This window comes from Solanum pennellii, chromosome 11, assembly GCF_001406875.1.
Source record: "Solanum pennellii chromosome 11, SPENNV200".
Taxonomy (NCBI): Eukaryota; Viridiplantae; Streptophyta; class Magnoliopsida; order Solanales; family Solanaceae; genus Solanum; species Solanum pennellii.
In genome coordinates, this window is record NC_028647.1 from 63426616 (window position 1) to 63440952 (window position 14337).

Consider the following 14337-nt stretch of genomic DNA (forward strand, 5'->3'; position numbering starts at 1 on the left):
CAAATCAAATCAAATCGAATTCTAATTTGGATTGGTTTTTTGGATTCTTGGTTTGGTTTTGAATTTATAATTTACTTTGTTTGGTTTTTTGGTTTGATTTCGATTTTAGAAAAATGAAAATCGAAAAACCAAAAAAAATGAATTATATATATATATATATATATTAAGTTGGAGTTAACCACTTTTGTCCCGTTTTAGTTATTTTCATTATAATTTAGTTTGTTTTCTTATGTTTGAACATCGATAATTGATATACTTTTAAAGTATTGTGTTTTACGTATTTCTTGTGATTTATATTTAAAAGTATATTTAAGAAATTCAATTTTATGTTTATAATTTTTTAAATTGCAAATAATTTTATTATGTTCCTAATTATTGACATAGCTGATTAAAAACCAAAAATCCAAACCGAATAGTATAAAATCGAACCGAAAAACCGAATGCACACCCTTTGTATAAACTTACCATATTTGTATATTCGCAACCAAAATATACAAACAGGTAAAATATACAAACCGCAACCTCCATAGCAAACATGACTATAACTATGAAACACAATTATCAAAACTACAATTATAGAGCCTTATTATGTTTTGTATGTTTGTAATTTCTTAAATTTTCTCTTTAATTATTAGCATTGTTAAAAAAAAAATACGATGCAACATTAACCATTGGGCAAGACTTGCCTCGATACTAAATTATGATGATCGTGACTTTTTTTGCCTCAAATCGTAACGAATTTGTAGCAAAATTCATTCGAATCACTAAGATTTCTTATTTGATATTGCGCAAGACTTGTTTTATTAGCAAGTCATGGTGATCATCAAGATTTTCGCTACAAATCCAACAAATGTTTTAATTTACTTTTTTACATTATAGTTATATATATAACATATCAAATAAAGAAAACAATCTTTTTAAAATATTTTAACAAAATTTCTTATGAGTCAATCTGTACTACAGTGTATATATATCAGCTCACAATCATGCCTAAGATCTTTGATCAATTACACATAAATAACCATCTATGCATGAATTGATCATCAGTTTTATTGATTGCAATAAACATTACAAATCTACAACACAAAATCTAAAGCTGGGATATACAACAACTTGTCTGTTTGGGCTCTGTTAAGCTGGACTTCGGAAAGATGGTAAAAAAAACGGGTCGAAATAGTATGAAGAAAAAGAGAGATGATTAGAAGCTAACCACTTTGAATACGGAGGTGGATTTAGAGTGTCGTCTATGTGTTCACGTGAACACATTAGTGTGTTGTCCAGTTCCTACAAATGTAGAAATGTCTATGAATGTTTTGATTGTAAAGTGTAAACCCACTTATCATTGTATATTAACTTGAAAACGTTGTGGGAATGCTAGACTTCAAATCCTGAATCCGCCTCTGTTTTAATATTGATCTCATTCTATCCAACCTCGGTCGCCACAAGTCACTAGCTTCAGCAATCAGGCTCAATTATGACTGCACCTTCTTCAACTCTTGTAGTGAGACCTGAGCAGAAGAGCAAAACAAAGGAATCATAGATGACAGTCATGACACAGAAATAGAACCAATCGTTTTTTCAGTTGCTCAAAGGATACTAGCTTCGAAAGGATGTAAGAATGCAAAAGTATGCAGATTATACTATCCAATTCGTCACAAACATCGCCTTATTTCTTAGACTGCCTCTAAGAAGCCGCGCTATGAGAAAAAATACCAACGTTACCATAATAGCAGCATGTGTAAGACCCTCTCGCTTCTGACTTATAATGCTTCAATCTAATCAAGATGACGTAAAAAGAGTGCTTCCGAAAAGGATTTTAAAGCAAATAATTGAGATTAAAGCTAGTACAAAATCTCTATTCCTTTCGGTGTCTGTCTTTCAGAGAGAACCTACCTCTTCCACGGTACCCACCTTCAAACAAACTTATACTAATTAGATTTAAGTAAATATGTCAATCTTACAATTCATTATTTGTACCTTGTAGGCGTGCGATAAAAGAAGATCAGCGCACTGTTCTAGTGGAAGTTAAGGGCGAGAAGTGCCATTTTCATTGTCATCCAAAATAAGCTTCACTCCATTGCTCTTAAGGCCGTTAACTATAGCCCAAACTTTTGTACGATTCTTGAAACCTTTCTTCTCAACCTCTTTATTTACATTGACATGGATCCCGTTTCCTTGCCCCTGATCAAGACCCTCCACTTTGAGACGCATTGCCAACACTTCTCCTACAATCGCTGCAGCCTTTGCATTGCAAGTTCTACCGCACTCAAGTGACTGTTTCACTGAATGTTCAACAGTAGATGATGTTGCTACTATACGCCCGTTGTTTCTGTCTACCACATTTGCAGTGATATACTTCAATGATATGAACAATCTCAACACATACCTCTTCAGCAACGTCATATTTCAAAAATCCAATCTGTTGGGGAGGAAATTCTGTTAGCGAGAACATACATTTAGCATCTCTAGCAAACAGGTAAAACACAATTTTTTTCCTTCTAGGAAAATATAAATCAAGTTCAATCTTTTGCGAAAATCAAAGAATACTCTAAAGGTCTTCACCCAAGTCAAATATGTCCATAAGTTGAGACTATGAAGAACTAAAGACTATTCAGTTTCTTCCATAAAATTGGACCAAAGTCCTTTAAAACCTTGTTGCTTCCTACATTCTCAATGGTAATTAGGAAGATAAAACGAAGCTCCACCTTGCAATGAGAATGAATGGGTACTTCTAAAATAACATATATTAGACGGATAAATTCTATAACTAAACAACAAATCCGTCACTTAATGATGAAAACTGCTAGTCAGCAACGTTCATTGAGAGTGAGTTATTAAGTTCCACATCTCTTGTGTTGGTTTGCAAGCTATTGAACAAGAGCAGATATAGCCAGTACACACCCAAATGGTTTCTCTGATAAATGAAACAATTTGGTACATTAATTGAAGCATAGAACTATTTCCCAAAGAGTTGAAAACTCACCATGTGAGGATTAAGATTCCATCTTTACTGCCAAAATTTTTACTACAGATCAACATTATAGGACATTAGAAAAGAATTGATAACTAACAAAAATACCCAAATGCAGATTGATACAACTTTGAGCCATCCGCTGAAATACAAGAGCTCTCAACTTCGTCACAGAAAAACCATGGAAGTTTTCAGAAATTGATTACTTCGCATCCTAATTTTGGTGTTATAATTTTTCTTTTTGGGAAACCCGAGCAAACTAGCCCCTGCTATCTCTTGGGTGCACGCTAGTTAAATTCCCTCATGTGCAATAGATTGCAAACCAGACCACACCACACATGTAGTAAAAAGCACGCACCATTGGAAACCACTCACCCAAACTACAAATGCATGATCGGAGAAATTAAATTACAAAGAACAATACAAATTGAAGTTTAGCTATCTCTATGCAGGTGAGATGAGTATTGCAATACAATTAACAAATCGGCGATTGTTATCAGAGAAATTGAACTACAAAGAACAATACTGTTTGAAGTTTAGCTATCTCTATGCAGGTGAGATGAGTATTGCAATACAATTTACAAATCGGAGAAAACAAGAGGGATTAAGGCTATTGCCTCGTGACATGAATATGTAGATAGTAGTACAGACAGAGGAGGAAATTTACCGCTTGATCTGCCGGAGAAAGAAACGAAGAGGAGGAAGTTCGCCGTCCGACGGTGAGTGGGCTGAACGCGCCGTAGAAAAATTAGGCAATTTCAAATTGAGGCTAATATCTCTCGGATAATTTGGGTCCAAATAACCCGTTGATGGTATTTGGGCTTTGTGTTTTTAAGTCCATTGGGCCTGTCTTGAATCTAATCAGCCCCTAATGTTACTCTCCTCATCTTTCTATAAATTTAAGGTCAACTTTCACATATAGCAAATATAAAATTCGTATTTATATGCTATAACAAAGTTTGCATAATTGCACTCTATAGTAAACATATAAATGTATAATTCGCTATACATATACAATTGAAGCGAATTGTATAAAACGAGAAAGAGAAAGAGACTTGGGCAGAGAATTGAATAAAATGAAGTGTACAAAACGAATTGTATAATTATAAGTGTATAGAACGATTATATACAATTTGAATTTGTATAAAATGAGAAAGAGAGAAAGACAAAAGAGACTTGGGCAGTGAATATACAATTGAATCGAATTGTATAAAACGAGAAAGAGAGAAATTACATACAATTTGAATTTGTATAAAACGAGAAAGAGAGAAAGACAAAAGAAACTGAGCAGGGGAGTATTTTTATTGTATAATTGTAAGTGTATAGGATGAAAGTATATGTATTTGCATGTGTACATACAAGTTTCTCTCGCTTTATACAAACAAAAACACAATTTATACATTTTGTTTCTGTTTGTATAAGCGAAAGAAGCGAGGATGGCGAGCGATATTAGGGAGAGTGGCGAGCGAGATCTGGGAGAAGGGAGAAAGGAACAAAAATATATGTATTTATACAATTTCCTCTCGCTTTATACAAATAGAAACAAATTTTATACACTTGTGTTTGTATAAAAGTGAGAAGAAGCGAGCGAGAGAGTAGAGTGATGAGCGAGAATTTGAGGGAGAGAGGTGAGTTGCAAACAGTTTATTACGGGACACAATTAAATCAAAGGGTGATTATAACAATTAATTTAATTTATTAATTTGTCATTATATATAATTTCCCTAGATTTAATTAAAATTAAAGCGATAGAACTTATTTTAAAATTAAAAGTGTCAAATATGACTATGTTGAGTTGAATTTAAAAATAATTGAGTTAATAAATGGTCAAATTACTATAACAATAATGGCATAACATATTTCATAAAATTTTATAAGTGAAATTGAGAAGAATTATATGTACGCACGCCGACTTGATTCTATTATTTTTAAAAAAAATTCGACTAAAGTAAAATATAACAAAATGGATATGGAAAGAAAAAAACACTAGTGAATAAACCATTTTGAAAACAAGAAGAAAGGAATGATAAACAATACGATAACTCAAGAAAATGTAACAATAGGTAACAAAAAAATAAGTAATAAAATAGCAGAAGTGTACTTGTAGTAATAGTTGTAGTAAGGAACTAAAACACTACTTGAATATCTACATACATTTCGCCCTAATTTTCATATTTAATTTTTTCTATCTAAGTTCATGTCTTCGATAAGTTGAAGTTGCGTCATGTCTTGTTTAATCTTCCATCAATACTTTTTTCAAACTACCTCTACCTCTCTTCAGGCTTGCCATTGCCAACCTCTTACACCTCATTCTTCTCAGAGCATATGTACATCTCCTTTTCACATGCTTGAACTTTCTCTACTTGTAACCGATAAAACCGCTCCAACCTTGTGTTGAATATCATCATTCCTATTCCTATCTCGTCATATGCTTACACGTACTCATTTCGCTACATCCATCTTCTAGACATGCAAATTCTTACTTACATTGGAATATGTGCATCAAAGTGGAATCGCAAGCTCGATTTAATCATAGATCCATTATCGATTAATTTTAGCCAGATAGAAGTCATTATATATAAGAGATGTTTGATACGATCATTTTGAACAATGAAGGTGAAATTAACCAAATAACATAACAATGACCAAAATTAAACATTAAATCAAACATTCAACACCACTAATTTTGTGGTTTCTCAATATTATTATTATCATTTTCATTTCTAATGGGCCAATAATGAGCTCAAGGCCCAAAATAAACAAAGTAAAATTAGGTCAGCCCAAAACCAAAATCCACCGTCCACTAAAAAAATCAACACTAGATTTTAATTTTTGTTGCCAAACTTGAACAAAGGATCACCGTCCATATCTATCTTTGCACCTCCATTGAACCGTCAACGTGCACCCTCACATACTATAAATACTTTACCTCCAACATTTTCTCAACCCCTCTTTCAAAAAACCCTCGTTCCTCTCTTCTATAACAATTTCTCCAAATCCGTAGATCTTACGATTTCAAAGGTATTGTATTGTTGATGCTCTATCGATTTCTGATTTTTTTTGTATTTTTTTCTGATTTTTTTGAGTTGTAATTTGTTTTAGATGGTGTCGGATGCGGCGAAGAAGAGAGATGCACAGAAGAAGGCGGCGGCAGCTGCTAGGAGAGGAGGTAAAGGTGCGGCAGCGTCTAAATCGGCTGCAACCGCGTCTAAATCGGCGGTGGAAAGTAACGGGGTTGATAATTTGACGAATGGAGTAGGGGATCTGCAGATATCTGATCGGACTTGTACGGGTGTTCTGTGTTCACATCCGCTATCGAGGGATATTCGGGTAAGTTTTTGTGTTTTGGATCTGATTTTCTCTGTATTTTAATGGTTTTAGATTCGTTATTGTATATAGTTTTTTGTTGATATGTACTCGTTTTGTTTGATTAGATTTAAGATATTTGATGGTGTTTATGTGAATTTTTTGGTTTAGTAGTTGGTTGCGTATTAATAGTGCAACACAAAAGTTTGGACGAGTATCTTTCTTAAGCGAGATGCTTAGGTTTAGAAAAAAGCTTACATGTACAGTATCCATTTTGCTCTATTTGGACACATTTCATCCTATAGCTGGACAAATTTAGCTACACAACAACATACTGCTTGTCATTTTGTTAGGGTGGGATGTACACCTATCTGTTTCCAACAAATTCTCAACTCAATAAATGTAATCAAAGCATGAATTAAAGAAAAAATAAGATACTATGCATATACTAACTAATACTACAGCACGCGATACCTAACTCATTTACCTATGTTTTTGTTATATTGAATTGTGTCAGCTTGTGTGAATACAAGTGTTATTATGGCTTTTGTCTGTTTGTCGTCTCGAATTTTGCATTATATATGGTTAGTGGATATGTGATAACTCTGAGGTTCCAACCTTGTTTTTTTAGAGAGGGTGCATGTTGCATATTACTGTCAAGAGAAGTGGATATATATAATAGTACTTTACTTGTTATGAAGAGTATTGAGTCATAAAACAAGCTGAATATTAGGATGCAGAACTTCTGGATTCTAACTTTATTTTGGAATATCATTGTTTTAATTTTGGTGCTCTATGTGATACAGATAGAATCATTATCAGTCACTTTCCACGGACATGATCTCATCGTTGATTCTGAACTGGAGCTCAACTATGGCAGGTAGGACTTGTTATTTTCATGTATTGCTATGTGCCTTGGCTTAGTTGATGTTCAAGTTCTGACATCATATTTTCGCAGACGTTATGGATTGTTGGGATTGAATGGCTGTGGGAAGTCTACTCTTCTTACAGCTATAGGGTTGAGGGAACTTCCCATCCCAGACCACATGGATATTTTTCATCTTTCTCGGGAGATTGAAGCCTCTGACATGACCTCTCTCGAGGCGGTCATTAATTGTGATGAAGAGAGGTTGCAATTGGAGAAAGAAGCTGAAGCTTTGGCTGGACAGGTATGATGCTGTTAATATTAAATTGATGTTCTTGGTTTTCCTTCTGATAATCATATTATCTTCACCTTTATGATAGGACGATGGCGGTGGAGAGCAACTTGAACGGATCTATGAGCGTTTAGAAGCTATGGATGCTGCCACTGCTGAGAAACGTGCTGCTGAAATCTTGTTTGGGCTTGGATTTGATAAGAAAATGCAAGCAAAGAAAACACGTGATTTTTCTGGTGGCTGGAGAATGAGGATTGCTCTTGCCCGTGCCCTCTTTATGAATCCAACAATTTTGTTGCTTGATGAGCCAACAAACCATCTTGGTAATCTTCTCTTTTCATTTCCTAGTTCTAGTAGGATAGATCTTACAGAAATTATTAGGGTTTTCTCGTGCTAGATTTATATGGATAATGTTTTGTCTTACACGTTGAGTTATCAGTTATAAATTGCATATATAGGGCATCCAAAGTGGTCACGACGGTCCTGAGTTGCTACACCATCGTTTGTTTTAGTTTGACGCCTAGATTTTATGCATAGCATTGCAATCAATCTGGACTATCCTTTCACCACTCCATCCTCACACATATAACATCCCAAGTGTGAACCATATAATCAGGATATGAGTGAGTGTGTGTGTTTGGGGGGAGGATGGAGTCATGAATTATATAACATGCTACTTTGGGTTAAGTGCTCAGTTTCTTTTGCTGTTCACCCCTCTATGCATCGTTGCAGCTCTAATTCAGTAGCAGCTCTCCTGGTGTTTTTATGTTTATTTGTGGTGTTAATTTATTAAAAAAGGGGAAGTCTTTACTTTTGGACTGATGGAAAATATAAGTTCATCCCCTGAATTTTTTAACACCCTTAATTCATGGATCTTTTAGAGTTGACATGTGTAATTCTTCTTGAATGCAGACCTAGAGGCCTGTGTGTGGTTAGAAGAATCCTTGAAGAACTTTGAGCGCATTCTGGTTGTCATTTCACACTCACAGGATTTTCTCAATGGTGTGTGTACCAATATCATCCACATGCAAAACAAGAAGTTAAAACTCTATACAGGTAACTACGACCAATATGTGCAAACCCGTTCAGAGCTGGAAGAAAACCAGATGAAACAGTACAAGTGGGAGCAGGAGCAGATTTCTGCAATGAAGGAATACATTGCTCGCTTTGGGCACGGTTCAGCTAAACTAGCCCGTCAAGCACAGAGTAAAGAGAAGACATTGGCTAAGATGGAGCGTGGTGGGCTTACTGAGAAGGTGGGGAGGGACAGTGTCCTGGTTTTCCGGTTTACTGATGTCGGCAAACTTCCTCCTCCAGTTCTACAGTTTTCAGAAGTTGCTTTTGGCTACACACCTGATAACCTCATCTACAAGAACCTTGATTTTGGTGTAGATCTCGACTCCAGGATAGCACTTGTGGGGCCTAATGGAGCTGGAAAGAGCACACTGCTTAAGCTGATGATAGGGGATTTATTTCCCACTGATGGCATGGTTAAGCGGCATAATCACCTAAAAATTGCGCAGTACCACCAGCACTTGGCTGAGAAGCTAGACATGGAGGTGTCAGCTCTTTTGTTTATGATGAGAGAGTACCCTGGGAATGAGGAGGAGAAGATGAGGGCAGCAATTGGGAGGTTTGGACTCACAGGTAAAGCTCAAGTAATGGCAATGAAGAACTTGTCAGATGGTCAACGTAGTCGGGTGATTTTTGCATGGTTGGCTTTTAGGCAACCCCACATGCTGCTGTTGGATGAGCCAACCAACCATCTTGATATTGAAACCATCGACTCACTTGCAGAGGCCTTGAACGCATGGGATGGTGGGATGGTTCTAGTGAGTCACGACTTTAGGCTCATAAACCAGGTGGCCCATGAGATATGGGTATGTGAAAATCAGGCTGTGACACGATGGGAGGGTGGCATCATGGATTTCAAGAAACACTTGAAGAAAAGGGCTGGATTGGGTGATTAAAATTAAGATCAATGTGTTCTATATTAGAAAGTGTGATGGTATCACTAATTCCTCTTGGTGGTTCAGCGCCAAGGCGTAATGGTGAAAAACATCAGCAGGGGCCCCATCACGGTAGCTGAGGACAGAAAGTGAATGCTTCTTGATCACCTGTAAGACCTAAGTAACGTTAGCTAAGACCACGCCTGGTGCTAGAGAGGGTAAGTGATCGAACTATGGTCACCGACTGTTTGAACTCTGGTTATTGTTCGGGCTTAGTCCACTATTTTTGTCGTCCATTTTACTCTAATTACATATTACCGTAGGTTTTGGAGAACATACATTACAGCTTATTCCTTGTGTCATTTCTTTTCTATATCATTGCTATAATGTACTTCGTATTTTTGAATTCTGAATATGGATTTTTTAAATATCTGTTTCTATTTTATTTTCAAGGCAAGTAGAATCAGCAGGTTTTTGAGCCATTATCTTGTTCACAACACTTGGAAGGTTATTATTTTGTAGACTTGAAATTGGAGGTAAGATCATATGCTTATATACGAGAATCAATTTGAACCTCAAAGTGGCTTTATTTCATTGTATTCTTCATATTATTTTTTAATCTTTTTATACTTCGTGACCATATTCTAATATATTCTACTATGGAAGGAATATATTTTCTTATTCTTATCTTCATATAGGGCTTTTCTTGCACTTGCATCATTTAGGGCCTTCTTGGCCTGCATAGCATTGTTCTAAATAAATATATGCCCAACATAAAGGGGGATTATTTACAAGAAAGACCTAGGAGGCATAAGATACAATTTCGCTAATAGAATTGATAGAGTCAATTATTTTAATTCACACTTTATATTTATGTGAAAATTACTTTAACACTGAGTTACTTTTATTTATTTATTTATCAAGAACTCAAAAGTTCAAAATTTTATTTTCACCTTATTCACACATTATCATTATAAAACACTTTGAAATATCTCCACCTTTTCTTATTTGATTCACACACAAGTAAGTAGTTGGATGTTAGAACCAGACAACATGTGATGAAATCAAGTCAGTTTATAATATATAATTGATAGACAAGTGACCTATCTAATCAAATTAAACCACAATTAAAAGGCCCCCAAAAAATACTAAGTGGGATCCCCACACACTATGGTGTTTGTTGTACCTTTTAGCATCTTTCAACATTTTTCATTGATAATATTTTAAATTTAATGTAAAGTTTATTTAAACACTTGGAACTGCAGTTTGTTTTGATTAAACATTTAAAAATATTATTAAATATTTTTAGTAGGATCTTATGGTTCATATTTTGAAAATGTTACTTTTGTGTATACTTATAAGTGTTCATTAAGTAGATAAATATATCACATAAAATATACATTCTCGTTTAATTATTCACATCAAATCTAATATTCCATGTGAACGTCTTTTTTGTTTAACCGTTTAGAATTTGAAATTCATTATCCATTTAAAGAACAAACGGGGTTTATTTTTTTTAAAATTTAGTTACCTCATAATTAAAATTACACCCATCGGACTAAAGTTGAAAATTTCAAGCTTTAAATAAGAGAGTTCTTACTCTATCTCCTTTTCTTGGTCATGAATATTAATTTTTGACTACACATTTATAAAAAAAACAAAAGTAAATTAAATAAAAAATTTTAAAAAGTAAATCACACAATAAAATAAAGTAAATCTTCATTATATACTCAAATAGTATAACAACATATTAAAAAAAATGTACATGTAATGCATGCAACAACTCAACCATGGTGAAGAAAAAAAGTAATTATATATCATTAATTAACCAAAGTTGTAACTTGGTGGGATAATCAAGAAATAGAAATTATCATCCTAAGGGATGATCAATTATCCCTCTATCCCGATCCCCGTATAACGATAAAAAATAAAAGATAGAGTGATTTTTCATTAGTACTTCGTTCTAGGTCAAGTCTGTACTGCAATCACTTCACTCCATTTCTCATATGAAAAACCGTAATACGTCTTGATCAAGAATTCTTACCAAGTGCTACAACATGACTCATGCTTCATAATATATAATTTAGGGATAAGATGATAAGATGGGAAGCAAATTAAACTAAAATTACTTAGTTTTTTTTTTGTTCCATTTGTGTTTAACAACTTCTCAACATACTTGATTGTTCATGTCTCAAAATTCTCTCAAATTCACTTGGCCTGCATGGTACTGTAAGTGCACCATCATGATCAAATCCATATTCCTCAGCAGCTTGTTCCAATAATTTTAAAAATGAAGGATGTGTTAAACATTTCAATGGCACAACAAATCTCTTCAATTCATCCTCATCAACAGCAATAACAGCAAAATGACCCTCTTTAACGTCCTCGGGCACGTTATTCGAGGAGTCATTTTGATCTGATTGGTTATGCTGATGCTGACTATCGAATTCCGCTCCCAATCTCCTAACCATTGAAAGACTCCTTTGTAATTTCTCCACCACAATTTTCAAATTCACTATCTTGTTCATCTTTTTCTTCCCATTGGTTATCTTAGCTAATTTTGCCATTGTGTGATAAAACAATACAATTGTTTTTTTTGACACTAGTTTCTTTTTTGTTTTTTTTCTTGGTCTTTTTTTAGTAGGGTTTTCTAATTTTGGTGTGCTTTTTTTAGGTATGTTATACCTAGCTTATATAGTGTTTGAATGAGAAGTCATAGTTTAAAGATAACATTTAAGGGTGTGGCTTATGTTGGGCTACTTATAACCGTCCAAATATACTCTTAACATAATATGATCAATATTGTATGCTTTTCGGTCAAGTATGTACGATTTTCCCTTTAGGCCTTACACCACTTAGATTATTAAATATTTTATAAGTAATTTTTTCTTTTAACTTATCAGCAACAATAATAACATATTCAATGAAATTTCACAAGTTGAGTCTAGGACGGTAGTTAGAGTGTACAGACACCTTACACCATAACTATCTCGTCTAGCAAGGTATAGAGGTTGATTTTGAAAGACTCTCGGCTTAGATAACACATATCGAAGAACTCTTTTACACTTTTCATGTGATACTTAATTTGTTTGCACACACTCAACAACCTATTGCTTAATGAAGTGGGCTAAATAACCAGAATCATGAGATTTTGAGTTCAAATTCCAATCGAAGAAAAAATAACAGGTGATATCTTTCCATCCATTTAAGTCATGATAATTCATCATTTGATATTTGTATTAATATAAAAAAATATATATAATTAACTTAGTTAAGATACGTGTATGCTGACTTAAACATCACGTTCAAAAAAGGCATAGTTGAGAGATAAGGTCGAAAAAGTGTACATAGTTGGACGGACTTTTGGTGTAAATATTGGGAGACCAAAGCATGTGAATGAATTTTCATTTCACTTATGAAACGTCTCTTTTAAACCAGTAATCACTATACAAATTTGAAACTTTATGTAGGCCCTATATATATATATATTATACATACATATACTTCCAATTATATATTGACACTATTATCATTGTTTTATATATAATTTTCCTTATTTAAGTCTCTTTCCACTTCACTATGAAATCTTTTTTTGTTACTTAATTGGTTCATTTTATTAAATATTACTTCATCATCATTGACACTTTAGTGGAGATTTAGTTTAACAATCTATCATCCACTTTCACTTTCATATTAGGAACATCAACTTGCATTATTATTTGTTTTAATAGTAAGGTTGAATGAATTGATTGTTTTGAAATTAGGGAGTTGATAGATTTTCTTTTTATATGTGTATGATAGAAATTGTTAAAAGAAGTTTTAATGTACACATACAATAAACAAACATTGTTTGGAAATAATAAAATGTGAATATTTATTTTGAGCGTAAAGTAAATCGTAAAAGACGAATACTTTCAATCTTTTATACTCAAAAAATCACTCAACTTTGATAATATACTCAGCAAGGTCATTAAATTTTATTGTATACTAGTAAAATTACTCAATTTAAACTTTTGTATCGATAAAATTACTCAACTTAAACCTTTGTATCAATAAAATACTCTGATTTAAATGGACCCAAAAAGATTGTAGTGAAACAAAATCATTCTGACATATTTTATAAAATCCATAGATTAATACACACGAACAACAAAGACAATTTTGAATTCTTACCTTTTGATCTCAAAACTAACAACGAGACGTCGATCCTTGAGAAACAATGAATGTTGTTCGCAAGGTCCTTTCAAATAAACCTATAAAATTTGACTTCAAATTAGAGTTCATCAGTCATATTCCAAAATGTTCATTAACTCGAAAAATTGAGAAAAGCATGAATTTCTATTTTGATACCCCGAAGGCCTAAAAATGGTGACAAAACCCAAAAGTAATAAATATCATTCACTAGATCGTTTCAATTTCACATTATTTATGTTTAAATTGAATCAATAACTCAAATTATGGACTAATACATAAGAAAAATTTACATAATTTTGAATTTTCGTTTCATGACCTGAAACCTAAAAAAAGTGAATTCACAAATAATATTTATAGATGTTTTTATTCGCTTTATTCATACGTTAATACTTCCTTGTTTAATTTTTATAAAATTAAGAGTTATTATTTTATATATATTTTGTTCTTATTATTAAATATCACTTATTTTTTAACATTTAAATAACATAAACTAATTAAATAGATGTGATATAATAAAATCAACATGTTAATTCAAACATAAGTAAAATAAATATATAAAAATAAAAATATAAGATGTGCTAAAAAAATTATTGAGCATAAATTCATTGGGGAATTGTTGATGAAGAGATTATTTGGTACCACATATATTACACATAGTACGAAACAATTAACTACCACCACAAAAGCAAATACATGTTATATCATTTCATATACCATAATTGCCCCCACTAACATGGAAATTACAATTTTCTCGTTATTA

At 33.2% G+C, this 14337-nt stretch overlaps 3 protein-coding genes across 6 annotated transcripts; 1 reads left to right on the forward strand and 2 right to left on the reverse strand.

Moving 5' to 3' along the window:
• Positions 1 to 984: 984 nt before the first annotated feature.
• LOC107003121 lies at positions 985 to 3754 on the reverse strand. 4 transcript variants are annotated; one of them, XR_001454610.2, is made up of 4 exons: positions 3639 to 3754; positions 1978 to 2419; positions 1355 to 1508; positions 985 to 1284 (listed from the first exon to the last, which is right to left on the reverse strand). XR_001454610.2 is itself a non-coding variant. In XM_015201384.2 (3 exons), the coding sequence occupies exon 2, from the start codon at positions 2401 to 2403 to the stop codon at positions 2026 to 2028; it is 378 nt and encodes a 125-aa protein (XP_015056870.1). In that variant the 5' UTR covers positions 2404 to 2419; positions 3639 to 3754; the 3' UTR covers positions 985 to 1508; positions 1978 to 2025. The 4 variants fall into 4 exon arrangements, 3 of the variants coding, with proteins under 3 accessions (XP_015056870.1, XP_015056871.1, XP_027769048.1); XM_015201384.2 differs by having other exon boundaries at positions 985 to 1508; XM_015201385.2 differs by having other exon boundaries at positions 985 to 1508; positions 1978 to 2436; positions 3639 to 3718.
• Positions 3755 to 5837: 2083 nt separating this feature from the next.
• On the forward strand, positions 5838 to 9835 carry LOC107004457 (ABC transporter F family member 1). The gene is made up of 6 exons (XM_015202653.2): positions 5838 to 5992; positions 6074 to 6301; positions 7084 to 7157; positions 7236 to 7446; positions 7523 to 7757; positions 8347 to 9835. The coding sequence occupies exons 2-6, from the start codon at positions 6074 to 6076 to the stop codon at positions 9402 to 9404; spliced, it is 1806 nt and encodes a 601-aa protein (XP_015058139.1). The 5' UTR covers positions 5838 to 5992; the 3' UTR covers positions 9405 to 9835.
• A 1253-nt stretch (positions 9836 to 11088) lies between these two features.
• On the reverse strand, positions 11089 to 12067 carry LOC107004091 (auxin-responsive protein SAUR50). Its single transcript, XM_015202321.2, has one exon. It carries the CDS (start codon positions 11948 to 11950, stop codon positions 11540 to 11542), a length of 411 nt encoding a protein of 136 aa, XP_015057807.1. The 5' UTR covers positions 11951 to 12067; the 3' UTR covers positions 11089 to 11539.
• Positions 12068 to 14337: the final 2270 nt, after the last annotated feature.